The sequence below is a fragment of the Oncorhynchus masou genome, chromosome 12 (genome assembly GCF_036934945.1).
Source record: "Oncorhynchus masou masou isolate Uvic2021 chromosome 12, UVic_Omas_1.1, whole genome shotgun sequence".
NCBI classification, from domain to species: Eukaryota; Metazoa; Chordata; class Actinopteri; order Salmoniformes; family Salmonidae; genus Oncorhynchus; species Oncorhynchus masou.
Genome location: NC_088223.1, coordinates 42,403,027 through 42,427,061, shown reverse-complemented (window position 1 = coordinate 42,427,061; position 24,035 = coordinate 42,403,027). Strand labels below are relative to the sequence as shown.

General features: G+C 42.7%; 1 protein-coding gene across 1 annotated transcript in view; it reads left to right on the top strand.

Moving 5' to 3' along the window:
- Nucleotides 1–24,035, top strand: part of snx27a (sorting nexin 27a) — a 42,271-nt gene that overhangs the window by 12,010 nt on the left and 6,226 nt on the right. The window contains exons 3-10 of the mRNA XM_064980634.1: nt 4,321–4,513; nt 5,097–5,161; nt 5,247–5,351; nt 13,279–13,357; nt 13,666–13,829; nt 16,170–16,259; nt 21,142–21,291; nt 21,460–21,588. Coding sequence (XP_064836706.1) covers nt 4,321–4,513; nt 5,097–5,161; nt 5,247–5,351; nt 13,279–13,357; nt 13,666–13,829; nt 16,170–16,259; nt 21,142–21,291; nt 21,460–21,588 — 975 coding nt within the window. The remainder of the gene's footprint in view (nt 1–4,320; nt 4,514–5,096; nt 5,162–5,246; nt 5,352–13,278; nt 13,358–13,665; nt 13,830–16,169; nt 16,260–21,141; nt 21,292–21,459; nt 21,589–24,035) is intronic.

Here is a 24,035-nt window from a genome sequence, read left to right as displayed (position 1 = left end):
GTCACATAACTGGGTTTCTCCAAAACTGCGCTCTGATGCTGCTGATGGTCATTAGTATTCTACCAAACTTTCTAACTGCTAGTCGCTTATGTAGCCTAGCCCATAGTCTTATGTTTTGATACACACCGTATCACAACTGAGTGAAACATGTTCTTATAAGCCCAGTCATTACGCAAATGCAATGGTGGAAAGTAAAGATACCTTAGTAGAAAAGGACTTAAGTGAAAGTCACCCAGTAAAATACTACTTGAGTAAAAGTACATGTAATTGCTCAAATATACATATTTATCAAAAGTAAATATTGTTTCATATTCCTTATATTAAGCAAACCAGATTGCACGGTTGGGTTTTTATTTATTCCAACACTCCAACACCATTTACAAACAAAGCATTACTGTTTAGTGAGTCCACCAGATCAAAGGCAGTAAGGATGACCAGGTAGGTTCTCTTGATAAGTGTGTGAATAAGTGCTAAGCATTCGAAATGTAATGAGCTGTCAGGGAAAATGTATGGAGTAAAAAGTAGTAGTAAAAGTTTCTGAATGTGAAGTACAGATTCCACCCAAAAAACGAATTGGCACTTTAAAGTAATTTTTCTTAAGTACATGATTTGTGTAATTGCATGTGAAAACAGAGTTTTGACTGGCCACTATTTAAGAGGATCCCAGCTTTCTTATGCTGCAGTATTTATTGCTCAATTCTTAAAATTAAGCACATTCATCAACATTCCAAAGGCGCCACGTGAGTTTCAAGTTTGGGGAAGCTAATTTTCACCATAAAAATGCATCTTTTTTTATACTAAAGAAAAATATAAACGCTACATGCAACAATTTCAAAGGCAGTAACGTAACAAAATGTGCGAAATATCAAGGGGTTTGAATACATTCCGAATGCACTGTGTATGTACAGTGCATTAGGAAAGTATTCAGAACCCTTGACTTTTTCCACATTTTGTTACCTTACAGCCTTATTCTAAAATGGATTAAAATATTTTTCCCCCTCATCAATCTACACACTACCCAATCATGACAAAGCATAAACAGTTCTTTAGAAATTGTTTCTCATTTAATAAAAATATTTTAATATCACATTTACGTAAGTATTTAGGCCCTTTACTCAGTACTTTGTTGAAGCACCTTTGGCAGTGATTACAGCCTCGAGTCTTCTTGGGTATGACGCTACAAGCTTGGCACACCTGTATTTGGGGAGTTTCTCCCATTCTTCTCTGCAGATCCCCTCAAGCTCTGTCAGGTTGGGTGGGGAGCTTGGCTCTGACTGGACCACTCAAGGACATTCAGAGACTTGTCCCTGAAACCTCTCCTGCGTTGTCTTGGCTGTGTGCTTAGGGCATTGTCCTGTTGGCAGGTGAACCTTTGCCCCAGTCTGAGGTTGTGAGCTCTCTGGAGCAAGTTTTCATCAAAGATCTCCCTCTGTACTTTGCTCCGTTCATCTTTCCCTCAATGCTGACGAGTCTCTCAGTCCCACATAATGAATTTGGACCAAAGGACAGAGTTCCACCGGTCTAATGTCCATTGCTCGTGTTTCTTGGACCAAGCAAGTCTCTTCTTATTATTGGTGTCTTTTTAGTAATGGTTTCTTTTCAGCAATTTGACCACGAAGGCCTGATTTGACGCAGTCTCCTCTGCCCAGTTTATGTGTCTCTTACTTGAACTCTGAAGCATTTATTTGGGCTGCAATTTCTGAGGCTGTTAACTCTAATGAACTTCTCTGCAGCAGAGGTAACTGGGTCTTCCTTTCCTGTGGCGGTCCTCATGAGAGCCAGTTTCTTCATCAGCGCTTGGTTTTTGTGCCTGCACTTGAGAAATTTTCCAGATTGACTGACCTTCATGTCTTAAAGTAATGGACTGTCGTTTCTCTTTGTTTATTTGAGCTGTTCTTGCCATAATATGGACTTGGTCTTTTACCAAATAGGGCTATCTTCTGTTTACCAACCCTACCTTGTCACAACGCAACTGATTGGCTCAAACCCATTAAGGAAAGAAATTCCACAAATGTACTTTTTAACTTCTCTCAGGTATAGGCACACCTGTTAATTCAAATGCATTCCAGGTGACTACCTCATCAAATCAAATCAAATTTTATTTGTCACATACACATGGTTAGCAGATGTTAATGCGAGTGTAGCGAAATGCTTGTGCTTCTAGTTCTGACAATGCAGTAATAACCAACAAGTAATCTAACTAACAATTCCTAAACTACTGTCTTATACACAGTGTAAGGGGATAAAGAATATGTACATAAGGATATATGAATGAGTGATGGTACAGAGCAGCATAGGCAAGATACAGTAGATGGTATCGAGTACAGTATATACATATGAGTATGTAAACAAAGTGGCATAGTTAAAGTGGCTAGTGATACATGTATTACATAAGGATGCAGTCAATGATATAGAGTACAGTATATACGTACGCATATGAGATGAGTAATGTAGGGTAAGTAACATTATATAAGGTAGCATTGTTTAAAGTGGCTAGTGATATATTTACATTTCCCATCAATTCCCATTATTAAAGTGGCTGGAGTTGAGTCAGTGTCAGTGTGTTGGCAGCAGCCACTCAATGTTAGTGGTGGCTGTTTAACAGTCTGATGGCCTTGAGATAGAAGCTGTTTTTCAGTCTCTCGGTCCCAGCTTTGATGCACCTGTACTGACCTCGCCTTCTGGATGATAGCGGGGTGAACAGGCAGTGGCTCGGGTGGTTGATGTCCTTGATGATCTTTATGGCCTTCCTGTAACATCGGGTGGTGTAGGTGTCCTGGAGGGCAGGTAGTTTGCCCCCGGTGATGCGTTGTGCAGACCTCACTACCCTCTGGAGAGCCTTACGGTTGTGGGCGGAGCAGTTGCCGTACCAGGCGGTGATACAGCCCGCCAGGACGCTCTCGATTGTGCATCTGTAGAAGTTTGTGAGTGCTTTTGGTGACAAGCCGAAATTCTTCAGCCTCCTGAGGTTGAAGAGGCGCTGCTGCGCCTTCTTCACGATGCTGTCTGTGTGAGTGGACCAATTCAGTTTGTCTGTGATGTGTATGCCGAGGAACTTAAAACTTTCTACTCTCTCCACTACTGTTCCATCGATGTGGATAGGGGGGTGTTCCCTCTGCTGTTTCCTGAAGTCCACAATCATCTCCTTAGTTTTGTTGACGTTGAGTGTGAGGTTATTTTCCTGACACCACACTCCGAGGGCCCTCACCTCCTCTCTGTAGGCCGTCTCGTCGTTGTTGGTAATCAAGCCTACCACTGTTGTGTCGTCCGCAAACTTGATGATTGAGTTGGAGGCGTGCGTGGCCACGCAGTCGTGGGTGAACAGGGAGTATAGGAGAGGGCTCAGAACGCACCCTTGTGGGGCCCCAGTGTTGAGGATCAGCGGGGAGGAGATGTTGTTACCTACCCTCACCACCTGGGGGAGGGTGGTGAGGGTGAAGCTGGTTGAGAAAATGCCAAGAATGCAAAGCTGTCATCAAGGCAACTTTGATGAATCCCAAAAATGAAATATATTTTGATTTGTTTCACACTTTTTCGTTACTGCATGATTCCATATTATTTCATAGTTTTTGATTTCTTCACTATTATTCTACAATGTAGAAAATAGTAAAAATAAAGAAAATCCCTGGAATGAGTAGGTGTGTCCAAACATATTTTTTTATTTAACCAGGTAGGCTAGTTGAGAACAAGTTCTCATTTACAACTGCGACCTGGCCAAGATAAAGCAAAGCAGTGCGACAAAAACAACAACGCAGAGTGACACATGGGATAAACAAACATACAGTCAATAACACAATAGAAAAATCTGTATACTGTGTGTGCAAATGAAGTAAGGAGGTAAGGCAATAAATAGGCCAATAGTGGTGAAGTAATTACAATTTAGCAATTTACACTGGAGTGATATGTGCAGATGTACACCAGTATTTCTACTTGCACAAAAGAGCAGGAAAAACAAATATGGGGATGGTAGTTGGGGTAGGTAGTTGGTGGTGTGCAACTTTTGTGTGTGTGTGTGTCTGTAGTGGGGATTGGAAATGATGCAGACAATTACATTGATGAAAGCTGCAATCTGTCTGCAATATTAAAGCTAATCTACCACCTAAAAAAATATAAAAAACTACAAATGTTTTTCTAGGCACATTGGTGTTCCCAAATTAAGTCCAGGTCACACAACAAAATATTTAGAAGCATATGCAACCAAAATGGTCACACTTTAGAGCCCTGTGTACATGTCTCTTATTTTACAAGTGAATACTGTGCATAATTTCCCGTGTTCTGTCATATGCCACCTTACCGCTCACGTCGGTCTGTTCCCTACAGGTGTACAACGTGTACATGTCGGGCAGGCAGCTGTGCTCCAAGCGCTACCGGGAGTTTGCTATCCTGAACCAGAACCTGAAGAGGGAGTTTGCCAGTTACACCTTCCCCAAGATCCCAGGGAAGTGGCCCTTCTCCCTGTCTGAGCAGCAGCTGGACACACGCCGCAGGGGCCTGGAGGAGTACCTGGAGAGAGGTGAGGGAAAGAGGGAAGGAAGCAAAGGTAGAGAAAGAGGTAGAGTGTACCTGTAGAGAATTGAGGAGAGTTAAGGAAAAAACTTAAGGATGGCAACTTAATTCCCTTCAATGATGTGTGATGGACATGCAGATAGTGCCTATAGCGCCAACACCACATGTATCATATTACACATAGAGATGTGTATATATTACTATTATTACGTTCTATTTCATTCTGTGGTATTACACCCCTTCCATATGTCAGTGCTGGAGATCAGTTGAGGGAGAGATGAAAAACATCACGTGCTTTATTTTTGGAATGCCTGTGTGAGTTAATTAGAGGAACAAGTAGCACAGAAATCTGAGTTTTTGGAGAAGTGAGAAACCACGTATGCTGTAATGCAGTGTGTCGAACTCCAAGATAGCTCAATCTCCTGCAGACAGATGGCAAATCATTGCAATACTTGTGGAATGCCCTGGAATGTGTATGTACCGGTAATATAACTGCAGTGCACATTGTGTCCAATTTCAAGTGTGCACGTGAATGCAATATGGTAAGATGACCTTTTGCTCTCTCTGTTTCTTATTTTCTCCTTCTGTAGTTTGTTCAGTACGGGTGATTGGTGAGAGTGACATCATGCAGGAATTTCTTTCTGAATCAGATGAGGTACGTTTGTGCAGACCATTTCCGTAGCTCCAGGAGAGCATCTTAAAACACACACACTGATACTCACCTTTCCTTTCTCTGTCAGAATTACAATGGCATTTCAGACGTGGAGCTGCGGATAGCCCTGCCAGACAAGACCATCATCTCTGTCAGGGTGCGCAAGAACAGCACAACTGACCAAGTCTACCAGGTATAGAACTGTTTTTATAGAGAAGTTCCTCACTTGCAGTCAAATATATGCTGACCAAACCGGGCGCGCGCACGCATGTTGATTTTTGTATCCCGACACCAGACGTGATCAGGACACCCAGGTTGAAGTATCAAAACAAACTCTGAACCAATTATATTAATTTGGGGACATGTCGAAAAGCATTAAACATTTATGGCAATTTAGCTAGCTAGCTTGCTGTTACTAGCTAATTTGTCCCGGGATATAAACATTGGGTTGTTATTTTACCTGAAACGTCCTCTACTCCGACAACAGATAAAACGGTAAACCGAATTCCTTTCTCGTCATCTCTCCTCCTTCCTCAGGCTTCTTTTTTACTTCTTTGGCGGTTGACAACCAACTTTACGGGGCGTTACTACAACCGACTGGTGGAGTGTGGATGTCAGTTCATCTTTCAATCACCCACGTTGGTATATGCTCCTAAACACCAATGAGGGGATGGCACGTGGGTATATGCTCTCAAAAACCAATGAGAAGATGGGAGAGGCCGGGCTTGCAGCGCGTTGAGTGTCACAAATAGAACGTATTTCTATTTTAGCGCCTGGTCACACAGACGCTCGCAAGCAGTGCGGGTGCAATGACTGAATAACATGTATGTGTACATTTATTTTGCGATGCGAGCGGTATGGTCAGCATGTGTAACCATTTTGGTTGCATATGCTCTTAAATATTGTGCTGTGCGACCAGAAATTTTATTTTGGGAGCAACTGTGCTGTTAAAAAAAAATCACTGTACCGTTGATACCGAGTGCCCCTTAGAAATTGGTCTCTGCCTAGAAAACTGCTCGAACTAGCCTTTTATTCAAGCCATTATTAGAGGGACAGCACAAAGCACAAACAAGGTCGAGAGGGAGAGGAGTTGGCAGCCCCCGATGGTACCACTGGACACCGGTGCTATGGCGCTGGCATTTTCCACCTCTCAAAACATACTGCTAATAAAGTTAACAAAGCACTAACTAGTTTAGCTAGCGACTGTAATGAATAGCTACAGTGCCTTCAGAATGTATTTGCACCCCTCAACTTTTTCCACATTTTGTTGTTACAGCCTGAATTTAAAATGGATTAATTTGACATTTTGTATCACTGGCCTACACACAATACCCCATAAGTGGAATTATGTTTTTCCAAAATTTTTGTCCATAAGTATTCAACCCCTTTTGTTATGGCAAGCCTAAATAAGTTCAGGCGTAAACTTTTGATTCACAAGTCACAAGTTGCATGGACTCACTCTGTGTGCAATAAGTGTTTATTATTTCTTAATGACTACCTCGTCTCTGTACCCCACACATACTGTAAGGTCCCTCAGTTGATCATTGAATTTCAAACACAGATTCAACCACAAAGACCAGGGATGTTTTCCAATGCCTTGCAAAGATGAGCACTTATTCTTAGATGGGTAAAAAAAGCAGACATTGAATATTCCTTTGTGCATGGTGAAGTTATTTTATCTTTGGATGGCGTATCAATACACCTTCACTACAAAGATACAGACGTCCTTCCTAACTAGGTTGCCAGAGAGGAAGGAAACTGCTCAGGGATTTCACCATGAGGCCAATGGTGACTTTAAAACAGTTAGAGTTTAATGGCTGTGATAGGAGAAAATTGAGGAAGGATCAAGAACATTGTAGTTACTCCGCAATACTAACCTAATTGACAGAGTGAAAAGAAGGAAGCCTGTACAGAATATTCCAAAACATGCATACAGTTTGCAACCAGGCACTAAAGTAATACTTACTGTGAAAAATGTGACAAAGCAATTCACTTTTGGCCTGAATATAAAGTGTTATGTTTGGGGCAAATCCACTACAACACATTACTGAGTAGCGCACTCTATATTTTCAAGAATAGTGGTGGCTGCATCATGTTATGAGTGTGCTTGCAATTGTTAAGAACTAGGGAGAATTTCAGGGTGAAAAATATTAAGGAATGGAGCTAATCACAGGAAAAATCCTAGAGGAAAACCTGGAACAGTATGCTTTCCACCAGACCCTGGGAGATGAATTCACTTTTAACAGGACAATAACCTAAAACACAAGGCTCAATATACACTGGAGATGCTTACCAAGACGACATTGAATGTTCCTGAGTGGCCTAGTTTTGACAAAACATTGCTCTTTCCATGACAGACTGACCAGGTAAATCCATGTGAAACTAGGATCCCTTGTTGATGTCCACTTCAATCTGTGTAGATGAAGGGGAAGGATTTTTAAGCCTTGATAAAATTGAGACATTGATTGTGTGTGTGTGCCATTCTGTGATTGAAGTGCCTTTGAACAGGTTATGGTAGTAGGTACCAGGCACACCAGTTTGAGTGTGTCAAGAACTGCAACGCTGCTGTTTTTTTCACGCTCAACATTTTCTGTGTGTATCAAGAATTGTCCACATGCCAACTTGACACTTGTGGGAAGCATTGGAGTCAACATGGGTCAGCATTCCTGTGGAACAATTTTGACACCTTGTAGAGTCCATGCCCTGACGAATTGAGGCTGTTCTGAGGGCAGAAGGGGGTCAAACTCAATACTAGGAAGGTGTTAATCAGTAAATTAGACATTGAAGTTGAACCCTGTAAGAATATTGCATCTACAGTGCATTCAGGAAGTATTCAGACCCTTTTTTCCCACATTTTGTTACGTTACAGCCTTATTCTAAAATTGATCACATTTGATTGGTGAGAGAATTTTATCAATCAATCTTCACACAATACCCCATAATGACAAAGCAAAACGTAATTTTTTTTTATTTTTGCAAATGTATTAAAAATGTTACTGAAATATCACATTTACATAAGTATTCAGACCATTTACTCAGTACTTTGTTGAAGCACCTTTGTCAGCGATTACAGCCTCGAGTGTACTTTGGAATGACGCTACAAGCTTGGCACCTGTATTTAGGGAGTTTCTCCCATTCTTCTCTGCAGATCCTCTCAAGCTCTTTCAGGTTGAATGGGGAGCGTTGCTGCACAGCTATTTTCCGGTCTCTCCAGAGATGTTTGGTTGGGTTCAAGTTCGGGCTCTGGCTGGGCCACTCAAGGACATTCAGAGACTTGTCCCGAAGCCACTCTTGCATTGTCTTGGCTGTGTGCTTAGGGTCGTTGTACTGTTGGAAGGTGAACATTCACCCCAGTTTGAGGTCCTGTGTGCTCTGGAGCAGGTTTTCATCAAGGATCTCTCTACTTTGTTCCTTTCATCTTTCCCTCTATGCTGACTAGTCTCCCAGTCCTTTTTGCCACTGGAAAACATCCCCACAGCATGATGATGCTTGGCATTCAGGCCAAAGAGTTCAATCTTAGTATCATCAAATCAGAGAATATTGTTTCTCATGGTCTGAGAGTCTATAGGTGCCTTTTGGCAAACTCCAAGCGGGCTGTCGTGTCTTTTTACTGAGGAGTGGCTTCCATAAACGCCTGATTGGTGGAGTGCTGCAGAGATGGTTGTCCTTTTGGAAGGTTCTCCCATCTTCAAAGGGGAACTCTAGAGCTCTCTGAGTGACCATCGGGTTCTTGGTCACCTCCCTGGCCAATGCTCTTCTCCCCCGTTTGGCCAGGCAGCCAGCTCTAGGAAGAGTCTTAGTGTTTACAAACTTCTTCCATTTAAGATTGATGGAGAACACTGTGTTCTTGGGGACATTCAATGCTGCAGCCATTTTTTTGGTACCCTTCCCCAGATTTGTGCCTCAAACAATCCTGTCTCGGTACTCAACAGACAATTGCTTCGACCTCATGGCTTGGTTTTTGTTCTGACTTGCACTGTCAAATGTGGGACCTTACATAGAAAGATGTGTGAGCCTTTCCAAAACATGTCCAATCAATTGAATTTACCACAGGTGGACACCAAGTTGTAGAAACATCTCAAGGATGATCAATTGAAATAGGATGCACCTTACCTCAATTTCAAGTCCCATAACAAAGGGTCTGAATACTTATGTAGGTAAGGCATTTCTGTATAAAAAAAAATGTTTTCAGTTTGTCGTTATGAGGTATTGCTGATGAGAATAAGGCAATAACGTAAAAAAAAAAAGAAAAAAGTTGAGTCACGGGTTCTGAACTGTAGCTGTCACTTAAAAAAATAAATAATTGTATAGTATAACTACTAGGTGTAGTGGAACTACTAGGGATGCACAATGTATCGGTAAGCATATTAGCTAAAAATGCCAATGTCGGCATCGGCCTGATATGCAAAACCGATGTCAAAGCTGATGTGCTTACCTACATAACATAGGTAGTTGAAGTAATGATGCCACACAAATACTGCGCTACATGTGCAACACAGCATTCCTAACCTAGCCCACAATGTCTGCTGTGTGGATCTATTTTGAAGTTTCAAAGGAAGATAACAGTCATATGTAAAATTTGTGCTGCTATTATTTCCCGAGGGGAGAAAGTGGTATCTTTCAATACCATAATTGAAATGACTCATTTGAAAGTGCATCACCCCCAGACTTTCAGCGACTACTTAGAACAAAAGCAGAAAAAAATTAAGTGTACACTTCCAACAAGTTCAAGTCGAGCAGTCATTTGAAAGAGTAAGACAATTTCAACAAGAAGAGAATGGGATTCATTGCCCTTGACAATCAACCGTTCTCTGTCGTGGATGATATTGGCTTTTGCCGACTGGTCGAGCACTATTTTTCAGATGTTGCCCTACCGGAGTTACAGTATTGTTGAAACACACATCCAGAGGAAAGCCTTATTGCATTGGTCAATAATGTGCTGGTTCTCATTTCAATGGCATTTGAGAACATGTTTGAAACTTGGAAACATGAACACACTCCTAGCTCCATTCGAACAAGTGACTGGAGAAATAAGCTCATCAACAGCGTCTGCAGCAGACGTGATACCCTCTGTCATGGCATTGAAACGCCTGCTCAACAGAACTGCAGACAGAGGTTAAAACTTGTAAAAGTACTCTACTAGAGGCTGTGAACAAGCAGTTTGGTGGCATTCTCTCTGAGCTTCTTTACTGTGTTGCCACCATGCTCGATGCTAGGTACAAGGACCGCTACTTTGTTGCAGACAACAAACAGGGTTTACGTGAAATGTTACACAGCTGGACAAGACTTTGACAGTGCACAACGACGACGGTGACCCACGACAGAAGAGGTGGGGTACTGTGTGTAGATTGAGGGGGGGGCTCAATTTTAGAATAAGGCTGTAATGTAACAAAATTTGGACAAAGTCGAGGGGTCTGAATACTTTCCGAATGCACTGTATGTTGAATAGGTGGGCAAATTTGCACATTGGAATTGCATGTACAAATGTCGAACTGCATGAAAATCCTTTATTTTTTTAAATTTCAAACCATTTTGATCACAATGTCACACATTGGCCCCATTTTCTTTATAGAAAGACCTTTTAATATGCTTCAGTACTTTACAAACCGTTCATATACACCCTTTTTAAAGAGACAATTTTCAATGTAATGCATCTCAGTAGGTAGAGATTTTACACAATGTAGAGACCTAATTCCACCAATTTAGTTTTTTGTATCAAGATTTTAGCTTTGTAATAAACAAATCTTTACTGGGTTACATATTAGTTTCTGGGGTGCATGTGTTTCAAAAGTAGCTAGAATTTATATAGTTCCAATATACACTGCTCAAAAGAATAAAGGGAACACTTAAACAACACAATGTAACTCCAAGTCAATCACACTTCTGTGAAATCAAACTGTCCACTTAGGAAGCAACACTGATTGACAATAAATTTCACATGCTGTTGTGCAAATGGAATAGACAACAGGTGGAAATTATAGGCAATTAGCAAGACACCCCCAATAAAGGAGTGGTTCTGCAGGTGATTACCACAGACCACTTCTCAGTTCCTATGCTTCCTGGCTGATGTTTTGGTCACTTTTGAATGCTGGCAGTGCTTTCACTCTAGTGGTAGCATGAGACGGAGTCAACAACCCACACAAGTGGCTCGGGTAGTGCAGCTCATCCAGGATGGCACATCAATGCGAGCTGTGGAAAGAAGGTTTGCTGTGACTGTCAGCGTAGTGTCCAGAGCATGAAGGCGATACCAGGAGACAGGCCAGTACTTCAGGAGACGTGGAGGAGGCCGTAGGAGGGCAACAACCCAGCAGCAGGACCGCTACCTCTGCCTTTGTGCAAGGAGGAACAGGAGGAGCACTGCCAGAGCCCTGCAAAATGACCTCCAGCAGGCCACAAATGTGCATGTGTCTGGTCAAACGGTCAGAAACAGACTCCATGAGCGTGGTATGAGGGCCCGACGTCCACAGGTGGGGGTTGTGCTTACAGCCCAACACTGTGCAGGACATTTGGCATTTGCCAGAGAACACCAAGATTGGCAAATTCGCCACTGGCGCCCTGTGCTCTTCACAGTGAGCACATGTGACAGACGTGACAGTCTGGAGACACCGTGGAGAACGTTCTGCTGCCTGCAACATCCTCCAGCATGACCGGTTTGGCGGTGGGTCAGTCATGGCGTGGGGTGGCATTTCTTTGGGGGGCCGCACAGCCCTTTATGTGCTCGCCAGAGGTAGCCTGACTGCCATTAGGTACCGAGATGAGATCCTTGTGAGACCATATGCTGGTGCAGTTGGCCCTGGGTTCCTCCTAATGCAAGACAATGCTAGACCTCATGTGGCTGGAGTGTGTCAGCAGTTCCTGCAAGAGGAAGGAATTGATGCTATGGACTGGCCCGCCCGTTCCCCAGACCTGAATCCAATTGAGCACATCTGGGACATCATGTCTCGCTCCATCCACCAACGCCACGTTACACCACATACTGTCCAGGAGTTGGCGGATGCTTTAGTCCAGGTCTGGGAGGAAAACCCTCAGGAGACCATCCGCCACCTCACCTGGAGCATGCCCAGGCGTTGTAGGGAGGTCCTACAGGCACGTGGAGGCCACACACAATACTGAGCTTCATTTTGACTTGTTTTGAGGACATTACATCAAAGTTGGATCAGCCTGTCGTGTGGTTTTCCAATTTAATTTTGAGTGTGAGTCCAAATCCAGACCTCCATGGTTTGATACATTTGATTTCCATTGATCATTTTTGTGTGATTTTGTTGTCAGCACATTCAACTATGTAAAGAAAAAAGTATTTAATAAGAATCATTCATTCAGATCTAGGATGTGTTATTTTAGTGTTCCCTTTATTTTTTTGAGCAGTATATTTTTAATTGATTGACAAATACATTTTTTCTTGTGCTCCTATCACCAGTGATTCCAATGATTGTTTTTGTTTAAGAGCACTGCCTCGAGGGCAACCGTGTGTGCTGGCTTTTGTTACAGCCCAGCCCTGCAATACTTGCATCTTAAAGTAGGTGTGCTGATCTAGGATCATTCCCCTCATATTATTAATGATGATGTAAAACTGATCCTTGATCAGCACTTCTACTGAGACACTATGTAAATATGGGCCCTGTTCAGGGGGATGTAACATTACAGAACTTTCAGATAGCAATCATGTCATTTGTACAATTTCTGTGTCAGATATGAGAATACGGGAAATGTCCGCTCTATTAATTATATTTATATCTGAAACATTCAGTACACCACTGAATACACCCCTGATTTAACCAATCAATAATAATAATACACTTTAAGAGCTTTTCAAGATGCCCAAAGTCACTTTACTTACACCATGAAATCAGCAGGATAAAAAACAAAATCACGTAAAAAGTATGTAAAAGTACACAAAACAAGATTGATTAATCATGGAGATATTCATCAAATCATCAAGACCCTGGTTAGTTGAATCATCAGGTGGGTTAATGCTGGGCTGGGACAAAGGCTTGCACTCCCAGGACCAGAGTGTGTAACACTAGATCAATATCAATACATGGCTCTTATGCGACTGAATGGCGCTTAAATATCAATAATTGATAGGCCGCCACTGTACTTTCCCTCTCTCCATTCCCCAGGCTTTAGTGATGAAGGTTGGCATGGACAGCATCATGGCCAGCTACTTTGCCCTCTTTGAAGTCATCAATCACTCCTTTGGTAAGACCATTCATCTGTTTATTCATTCATTTTTTTGGAGTCCACAGCTACTCCATGTACCGACCCCTTTACCTTTCACCTTTACTCTTCTGATCAGTACAGTTGCATCTCAGTAGTCTAAAGTGGCTTCCTCTCTCTCCCTGTCTCCTTCCATTTAACTGCACCAATCTGAAACGACGGGAGACGAGGAAGCCGAACCTCTCTAGTCTATTGAGATGCACCCTCCAGTCAGTTTGTAGACTACTATATTGTGTTAAGGATATGGAAATAAATAGGCTGCTCCTTTCCACCTCTCCATCTTTCCCTAGTGCGAAAACTGGCCCCCAACGAGTTTCCCCACAAGCTCTACGTGCAGAACTACACGTCAGCTGTGCCAGGCACCTGTCTGGCCCTCCGCAAGTGGCTTTTCACTTCTCAGGAGGAGGAACTTCTCAGGGACAATCCGCTGGCCGTCCACTACTGCTTCCACCAGGTAAGGGCTCCCTCTTGATTATTTATGTGTGTGTGTGTGTGTGTGTGTGTGTGTGTGTGTGTGTGTGTGTGTGTGTGTGTGTGTGTGTGTGTGTGTGTGTGTCTCCCAGTCAAAAGTTTGGACACCTACTCATTCAAGGGTTATTCTTTATTTTGTACTATATTTTTACATTGTAGAAAATTATGAAATAACACATGGAATCATGTTGTACTCAAAGTGTTTTTGAACAAATCATTTTCTTCAGAGTAGCCACCCTTTACCTTTGCCAAATGTTTGCAAAGCTGTCATTCTCTCAACCAGCTTCACGAGGTAGTCACCTGGAATACATTTCAATTAACAGGTGTGTCTTGTTAAAAGTTCATTAGTGGAGTTTCTTTCCTCTACGTTTGAGCCAATTAGTTGTGTTGTGACATGGTAGGGTTGGTATACAGAAGATGGCCCTATTTGGTAAAAGACAAAGTCCATATTTTGGCAAGAACAGCTCAAATAAGCAAAGGGAAATGACAGTCCATTACTTTAAGACATGAAGGTTAGTCAATGTGGAAAATTTCAAGAACTCTGAAAGTTTCTTCAAGTCCAGCCGCAAAAACCATCAATCGCTATGATGAAACTGGCTCTCATGAGGACCGCCACAGGAAACGAAGACCCAGAGTTACCTCTGCTACAGAGGATAAGTTCATTAGAGTTACCAAATAAATGCTTCATAGAGTTCAAGTAACAGACATCTAAACATAAACTGATCAGGGGAGGCTGTGTGAATCAGGCCTTCATGGTTGAATTGCTGAAGAAAGAAAACACTGTTAAAGGACACCAATTAGAAGAAGAGACTTGCTTGGGTCAAGAAACACGAGCAATGGACATTAGACCGGTGGAATTTTTGGGTCCAACCGCCGTGTCTTTGTGAGACGCAGAGTACGTGTACGAATGATCTCCGCATGTCAAGGCACACTTGAAGAGCATGTCTACCACAGCATTCTGCAGCAATACGCCATCCCATCTGGTTTGGGCTTAGTAGGACTATCATTTGTTTTTCAACAGGACAATGACTCAACACACCTCCAGCCTGTGTATGGGCTATTTCACAGAGAAGGAGAGTTATGGAGTGCTGCATCGGATGACCTGGCCTCCACAATTTGAGATGGTTTGGGATCAGTTGGACCGCAGAGTGAAGAAAAAGCAGCCAACAAGTGCTCAGCATATGTGGGAATGCCTTCAAGATGGAAAAGCATTCCAGGTGAAGCTGGTTAAGAGAATGCCAAGAGTGTGCAAAGCTGTCATCAAGGCAAAGGGTGGCTACTTTGAATAATTTAAAATCTGAAATATATTTTGATTTGTATAACACTTTTTTTTTGGTTACTACATGATTCCATATGTTATTCTATAGTTTTGATGTCTTCACTATTATACCATGTAGAAAATAGTCAAAATAAACCCTTGAATGAATAGATGTGTCCAAACTTTCGACTGGTACTGTATATTATTATTATTATTATTATTATCTGGGTTACTGTATTCAGGGCCTAAAATGTATGTTTTTTTCAAACTGTTGCAGGTAGATGGAGGAAAAAAAATCTACCAGCCAACTCAGATTTTTTTTACCAGCCAAAATACTTTTAACCAAACTGTCAGTTGAGAAAATATTCAGCTGCCCCTTTAAGGTTACCATGATAACGGGGCCAACGAAGTTGTCGAGTGTGTGTCTTGAGATTTGGGATCTGATGGAGCTGAAGCAACAGACTCAAACTAACATTCAAATACAACCAAGCTTGTAAATAGCCAAGATAATCTCGCTTTGTAGACTTTCCAGTAAGTTAGACCAACTTGTATTCCTGTGTGCAGCGCCTCCAAAAAGGAATCTATCAGCACTTCACTGTGCACAGTTACCCAGCCAGGTAGTTTTGCTGCTGGAGGTGGAATATAGGATTTGTATTTATTTGTGCGATTAGCAGCTACAGAATGAAACAAAACAGCAGAATTACTTTTTAAACATCTACTGCAGCATTTTCTTGCTAGAAAATCTCAACTCGCACAAGTGCTCATACTTGACTTTTGACTTATTTGTTATGTGAATGTAATACTCGCACTGTTAGAGCCCTTCAAGTTTACCACCCTCCACGTGGCTGGTGAAAAGCAGTCATACCTGAATCTATCCTCATTTGCTGTATTACTTGTCCTGAGTCAGTGTTAGGCTACTGTATAATACTGATCCGTGGTCAGTGTCAATGATATTACCGCCACTACTGCTTCCCAGTGCCACTGCTCTGAGGTCAGTGCTAGATTAGATGAAATGTGGTCTCTAACAAAGCCCCTTTCTCTCGCTCTCTCTCTCTCTCTGCTAAGGCATTGGATGACGTGAAGAAGGGATTCATCAAAACAGAAGACAATTCTTACCAGCTGACGAAACTGGCAGAGCAGCGCAAGATGGCCATGGTTAGTCCTTTTTTTTCTAGTCTCTCGTTTCTATTCTCTTCCCATTGCAAGTGGTCCTCTGTAGCTCAGTCGGTAGAGCATGGCACTTGCAACGCCAGGATAGTGGATTTGATTCCTGGTACCACACGTACGTGAAATGTATGCATGCATGACGAAGTCACTTTCGATTAAAGCGTCTGCTAAAAATGACATAATAATATATCTGCCTTAACGTACAGCATGATCATTTGTGGGTCAATGATGTATAACAGCCCCGTACCCCTTCAAACATTCAACCTCCAGCTGCATACCCCCTCTAGCACCAGGGTCAGCGCACTCTCAAATGTTTTTTTGCCATCATTGTAAGCCTGCCACACACTATATGATACACTCATTCTTATGTTTATTAAATGTGAGTTTTTGTCCCAACCCAACTCATGGGAAGTGACAAAGACCTCTGATAGGACCAGGGCACAAATAATAATTAATAATCAATAATTTTGCTCTTTATTTAGACATCTTACATATAAAAACGTATTTGTTCATCAAAAATTGTGAATTACTCACCACATGTTAATGAGAAGGGTGTGCTTGAAAGGATGCACATAACTCTGCAATGTTGTATTGGAGAGAGTCTGTCTTAAATCATTTTCCACACACAGTCTGTGCCTGTATTTAGTTTTCATGCTAGTGAGGGCTGAGAATCCACTCTCACATAGGTACGTGGTTGCAAAGGGCATTAGTGTCTAAACAGCACGATTTACCAAGGCAGGATATTCTGAGCGCAGCATAATCCAGAAATTTGGCAGTGGCTTCTGATTTGAATTCAATTTTCACAGAACCTCTTGTTGCAAATTCGATGGGGCTCTCTTGTTTAGATATTGGTAAGTGGACTGGAAGCAGGACATAATAGGGATAACGAATCCAGTTGTTTGTGTCATCCGTTTCAGGAAAGTATTTGCGTAATTGCGCAGCCAACTCACTCCGGTGCTTCGCTATATCACATTTGACATTGTCCTTAAGCTTGAGTTCATTAGCACACCAAAATCATACAATGATGGAAAGATCTGTGTGTTGTCCTTGTTAATTCAGACAGAGAAGAGCTCCAACTTCTTAATCATAGCCTCAATTTTGTCCCACACATTGAATATAGTTGCGGAGAGTCCCTGTAATCCTAGATTCAGATCATTCAGGCAATAAAAAACATCACCCAGATAGGCCAGTCGTGTGAGAAACTCGTCCTCATGCAAGTGGTCAGACATGTGAAAATGATGGTCAGTAAAGAGAACTTTAAGCTAATCTCTCAATTCAAAAAAACGTGTCAATACTTTGCCCCTTGATAACCAGCTCACTTCTGTATGTTGTAAAAGCGTTACATGGTCGCTGCCCATATCATTGCATAATGCAGAAAATACACGAGAGTTCAGGGGCTTTGCTTTAACAAAGTTAACCATTTTCACTATAGTGTCCAAAACATCTTTCAAGCTGTCAGGCATTCCCTTGGCAGCAAGAGCCTCTCGGTGGATGCTGCAGTGTACCCAAGTGGCATCGGGAGCAACTGCTTGCATGCACGTTGCCACTCCACTATGTCTCCCTGTCATGGCTTTTACGCTATCAGTACCAATACCAACACATCTTGACCTCCAAAGTCCATTTGATGTCACAAAGCTGTCCAGTATTTAAAAAATATCCTCTTCTGGTTTGCAGAAAAGGATGTGTTCCTTAATTGACCCCCCATAAACGTAACAGACATATACCAGGAGCTGTGCCAGGCCCGGCCCGTCTATTGACTCATCCAGCTGTAACGAATAGAATTCACTGGCTTATCCGTGAAGCAGTAATTTCTTTCAAAACATCTCCTGCCATATCACTGATGCGTCGTGCAACAGTGTTGTTTCAGGCATTGTCTGTATAGTTGTTTTTGTCCTTTTCCCCCAGCATTGTCCCATCCATATCTGTGGCACCAGGAAGAAGTAAGCCATCAGCAATAGTATGGGGCTTGCCTGTCCTAGCCACTCGGTAGCTCACCATATAAGGCACTTCTAGCCCCTTCTTGTTAATGGTATATGTTGCTTTTATACATGTCTTACTACTTGAAAGTTTTAATTCTCGCTCAAAAAACTCCTGTGGCTTATTTTTCAAATTGCCATGTTTTGTTTCTAAATGTCTGTGCAAGGGTGGTTTCATTGAGTTGTGAGAGTGCTTTTGCACATATAACACACTGGCTGGGGAAAGGCACTACTCCCAATATACAGTGGGGCAAGAAAGTATTTAGTCAGCCACCAATTGTGCAAGTTCTTTAACTTAAAAAGATGAGAGGCCTGTAATTTTCATCATAGGTACACTTCAACTATGACAGACAAAATTAGAAAAAAAAATCCAGAAAATCACGTAGGATTTTTAATGAATTTATTTGCAAATTATGGTGGAAAATAAGTATTTGGTCAATAACAAAAGTTTATCTCAATACTTTGTTATATACCCTTTGTTGGCAATGACAGAGGTCAAACGTTTTCTGTAAGTCTTCACAAGGTTTTCACACACTGTTGCTGGTATTTTGGCCCATTCCTCCATGCAAATCTCCTCTAGAGCAGTGATGTTTTGGGGCTGTTGCTGGGCAATACGGACTTTCAACTCCCTCCAAAGATTTTCTATGAGGTTGAGATCTGGAGACTGGCTAGGCCACACCAGGACCTTGAAATGTTTCTTACGAAGCCACTCCTTCGTTGCCCGGGCGGTGTGTTTGGGATCATTGTCATGCTGAAAGACCCAGCCACGTTTCATCTTCAATGCCCTTGCTGATGGAAGGAGGTTTTCACTCAAAATCTCACGATACATGGCCCCATTCATTCTTTCCTTTACACGGATCAGTCGTCCTGGTCCCTTTGCAGAAAAACAGCCCCAAAGCATGATGTTTCCACCCCCATGCTTCACAGTAGGTATGGTGTTCTTTGGATGCAACTCAGCATTCTTTGTCCTCCAAACACGACGAGTTGAGTTTTTACCAAAAAGTTATATTTAGGTTTCATCTGACCATATGCCATTCTCCCAATCTTCTTCTGGATCATCCAAATGCTCTCTAGCAAACTTCAGACGGGCCTGGACATGTACTGGCTTAAGCAGGGGGACACGTCTGGCACTGCAGGATTTGAGTCCCTGGCGGCATAGTGTGTTACTGATGGTGGGCTTTGTTACTTTGGTCCCAGCTCTCTGCAGGTCATTCACTATGTCCCCCCGTGTGGTTCTCACCGTTCTTGTGATGGTTCTGTGTGGTTCTCACCGTTCTCGGGGAACCTTTCAGTTACTAGTCCAACGCTCTAACCACTAGGCTACCTTGCCGCTGGATGACCCCTCATTTTGAATGACTGTCTACAACAGGGCTGCCCAACCCTATTTCTGGAGATCTACTGTCCTGTAGGTTCAGTCCAACGCTATTATAGCATATCTGATTCAGCTAGTTAAGGTCTTGTTGAGCAGCTAATTATTAGAATCCGATGTGTAAAATTAAGGTTGGACTGAAAACCCACAGAACGGTAGATCTCCAGGAAGAGGGTTGGGCAGCCCTGTTCTACAACTTCTGTTAAAAAAATGAAAACCATTTAACATTTTACAGAAATGCATTTTTTTTCTCTTATAGACTCACCAGACTCTGCATTGTTTAAACAATAACATAACATAATTGAATTGTTTTTTAAGACTAAAAACACTGGTCGCACCGCATTATTATTTTTTTGATGGTGTCATTTTCTTTTTTTAGGCAGATGTATTTGTCACATGCAGTGAAATTCTTACTTACCTTAACCAAAAATGCCGTTTTAAGAAAAACAAATGTTAAGTAAATAATAGATGAGTTAAAAATAACAAATAATTTAAGAGCAGCAGTAGAATAACAGTAGCGAGGCTTTATACAGGGGATACCGGTACAGAGTCTATGTGCGGAGGCACAGGTTAATTGAGGTAATATGTACATGTAGGTAGAGTTGAAGTGACTATGCATAGATAATAAACAGAGTAGCAGCAGTGTAAAAGAGAGGTTTGGGGGGGGGGGGTGTAAGTAGCCTGGGTAGTCATTTGATTAGATGTTCAGGAGTCTTATGGCTTGGGGGTGGAAGCTGTTAAGAAGCCTTTTGGACCTAGACTTGGAGCTCCGGTACCGCTTGCCGTGCGGTAGCAGAGAGAAGAGTCTGACGAGAGTGGCTGGAGTCTTTGACAATTTTTAGGGCCTTCCTCTGACACCGCCTGGTATAGAGGTCCTGGATGGCAGGAAGCTTGGCTCCAGTGATGTACTGGGCCGTATTCACTACCCTCTGTAGAGCCTTGCGGTCGGAGGCCGAGTAATTCTTCGTTTAAAAAAACAAAACATGCATAACTGTATTATTCGACACATTATACGTTTAAGAAAAAGTAAGATGTTTCTGTGCAGTATCTTTTAAAGACCGTAATCTCCACATTGCGTAGATACATTTTTAATATTAAAACATCAACAGATGTGATTTAAATTTAGAATTACAAGATTAAATGTTTGAACCTCATGAATTGTTTGAACAATTAAAGACAAAGAAATTCTCACTTTGTAGCAGAAGTTGTAACACAAACTCATTGAAGTTGACAATAATCAAACTTGCATTCTTAAAACAGTGTGTTTTGATGTTGCGCTAGTGTGACATGAAACCAGCCTCGTCTGTGTCGGACAGCTGAGATGCTCTTAAGCTGAAGGGCTCAGGCTCACTGATCATTGACTTCACATCTCCTTAGTAGTAGATGTCTGGCACAGAGGGCTATTCTCAGTCAATTTACCTGGTAAAATAAGGGATACATAAATAAATAAATGTGTATATTGAATGTGTACGTGCCTGTTTGGTGCCTACCTGTGTGGTTGATGGCAGTCTATCTTGTCTGTCAGTACCTGAGTCTGCTGCGCTCCTGTGAGGGCTACAACGAGGTCATGTTCCCCCACTGCGCCTGTGACTCCCGGAGGAAGGGCCACGTCATCACGGCCATCAGCATGCACCACTTCAAACTGCACGCCTGCACAGAGGATGGCACGCTTGAGGTGAGTGAGTGAGATTGGAGTGCGTGTGTGTATACACTGACTTTTATTGTGTGTGCCGTGCTTCTCTCACCACACAGAACAAAAGGAAAAACATTTGAGTGTATGTCTGTGTATACTCTGGCTCATACTCTGTGTATGTACTTACCATTCTCTCTCCCGCCCCATCAGAACCAGGTGATAGCGTTTGAGTGGGTGGAGATGCAGCGCTGGGACACTGACGAGGAGGGCATGGCGTTCTGCTTTGAGTACGCCAGGGGAGAGAAGAAACCTCGCTGGGTCAAGATCTTCACACCATACGTGAGTTTACAATACACAGACAAAATACACTAGGACATCTCCCATAAATCACTGCTTTAATATATTCAGCCATCAATGAGCATTTCTCCTTTGCCAAGATAATCCATCCACCTGACAGGAGTGGCATATCAAGAAGCTGATTTAAACAGCATGCTCATTACACAGGTGCACCTTGTGCTCAAATCAAATTTTATTTGTCACATACACATGGTTATCAGATGTTAATGCGAGTGTAGCGAAATGCTTGTGCTTCTAGTTCCGACAATGCAGTAATAACCAACAAGTAATCTAACTAACAATTCCAAAACTACTGTCTTATACACACAAGTGTAAGGGGATAAAGAATATGTACATAAAGATATATGAATGAGTGATGGTACAGAGCAGCATAGGCAAGATACGGTAGATGGTCTCGTACAGTATATACATATGAGATGAGTATGTAAACAGTGGCATAGTTAAAGTGGCTAGTGATATATGTATTACATAAAGATGCGGTAGATGATATAGAGTACAGTATATACGTATACATATGAGATGAATAATGTAGGGTATGTAAACATTATATTAGGTAGCATTGTTTAAAGTGGCTAGTGATATATATTTTACATCAATTCCCATTATTAAAGTGGCTGGAGTTGAGTCAGTGTGTTGGCAGCAGCCACTCAATGTTAGTGGTTGCTGTTTAACAGTCTGATGGCCTTGAGATAGAAGCTGTTTTTCAGTCTCTCGGCCCCAGCTTTGATGCACCTGTACTGACTCGCCTTCTGGATGATAGCAGGGTGAACAGGCAGTGGCTCGGGTGGTTGTTGTCCTTGATGATCTTTATGGCCTTCCTGTAACATCGGGTGGTGTAGGTGTCCTGGAGGGCAGGTAGTTTGCCCCCAGTGATGCGTTGTGCAGACCTCACTACCCTCTGGAGAGCCTTACGGTTGTGGGCGGAGCAGTTGCCGTACCAGGCGGTGATACAGCCCGCCAGGATGCTCTCGATTGTGCATCTGTAGACGTTTGTGAGTGCTTTTGGTGACAAGCCGAATTTCTTCAGCCTCCTGAGGTTGAAGAGGCGCTGCTGCGCCTTCTTCACGATGCTGTCTGTGTGGGTGGACCAATTCAGTTTGTCTGTGATGTGTATGCCGAGGAACTTAAAACTTACTACCCTCACCACTACTGTTCCATCGATGTGGATAGGGGGGTGTTCCCTCTGCTGTTTCCTGAAGTCCACAATCATCTCCTTAGTTTTGTTGACGTTGAGTGTGAGGTTATTTTCCCGACACCACACTCCGAGGGCCCTCACCTCCTCCCTGTAGGCAGTCTCGTCGTTGTTGGTAATCAAGCCTACCACTATTGTCGTCTGCAAACTTGATGATTGAGTTGGAGGCGTGTGTGGCCACGCAGTCGTGGGTGAACAGGGAGTACAGGAGAGGGCTCAGAACGCACCCTTGTGGGGCCCCAGTGTTGAGGATCAGCGGGGTAGAGATGTTGTTGCCTACCCTCACCACCTGGGGGCGGCCCGTCAGGAAGTCCAGTACCCAGTTGCACAGGGCGCGGTCGAGACCCAGGGACTCGAGCTTGATGACGAGCTTGGAGGGTACTATGGTGTTAAATGCCAAGCTGTAGTCGATGAACAGCATTCTCACGTAGGTATTCCTCTTGTCCAGATGGGTTAGGGCAGTGTGCAGTGTGGTTGAGATTGCATCGTCTGTGGACCTATTTGGGCGGTAAGCAAATTGGAGTGGGTCTAGGATGTCAGGTAGGGTGGAGGTGATATAATCCTTGACGAGTCTCTCAAAGCACTTCATGATGACGGAAGTGAGTGCTACGGGGCAGTAGTCGTTTAGCTCAGTTATCTTAGCTTTCTTGGGAACAGGAACAATGGTGGCCCTCTTGAAGCATGTGGGAACAGCTGACTGGGGACAATGCCACATTTGTCTCAAGGTTTGAGCGAGAATGCAGTTGGCATGCTTACTGAAGGAATGTTCACCAGAGCTGTTGCGAGATAATTAAATGTTCACTTCTCTACCATAAGCCACCTTCAATGTTTTAGAGAATTTGTCAGTACGTCACAACCGCAGACCACGTGTAACCACGCCAGCCCAGGATTTCCACATCCGGCTTCTTTACCTGCTGGATCGTCTGAGACCAGCCACCCAGACAGCTAGACGATCCAGCTAGACGATCCAGACAGCTGATGAAACTGTGGGTTTGAACAAACAAACAAAGTATTTCTGCACAAACTGTGACCAACAGATACATATCTGTATTCCCAGTAATGTGAAATCCATAGATGAGGGCCTAATTTATTTATTTAAATTTAAATTCCTTTTATGAACTGTAACATGCTGACCACACCGCTTGCGTCAAGGTGCACGATTATTAAAAATAAATGTACCCCTACATGTTATTCAATCATTGCACCTACACTGCTCGTGCGCACCAATGAGCGTCTG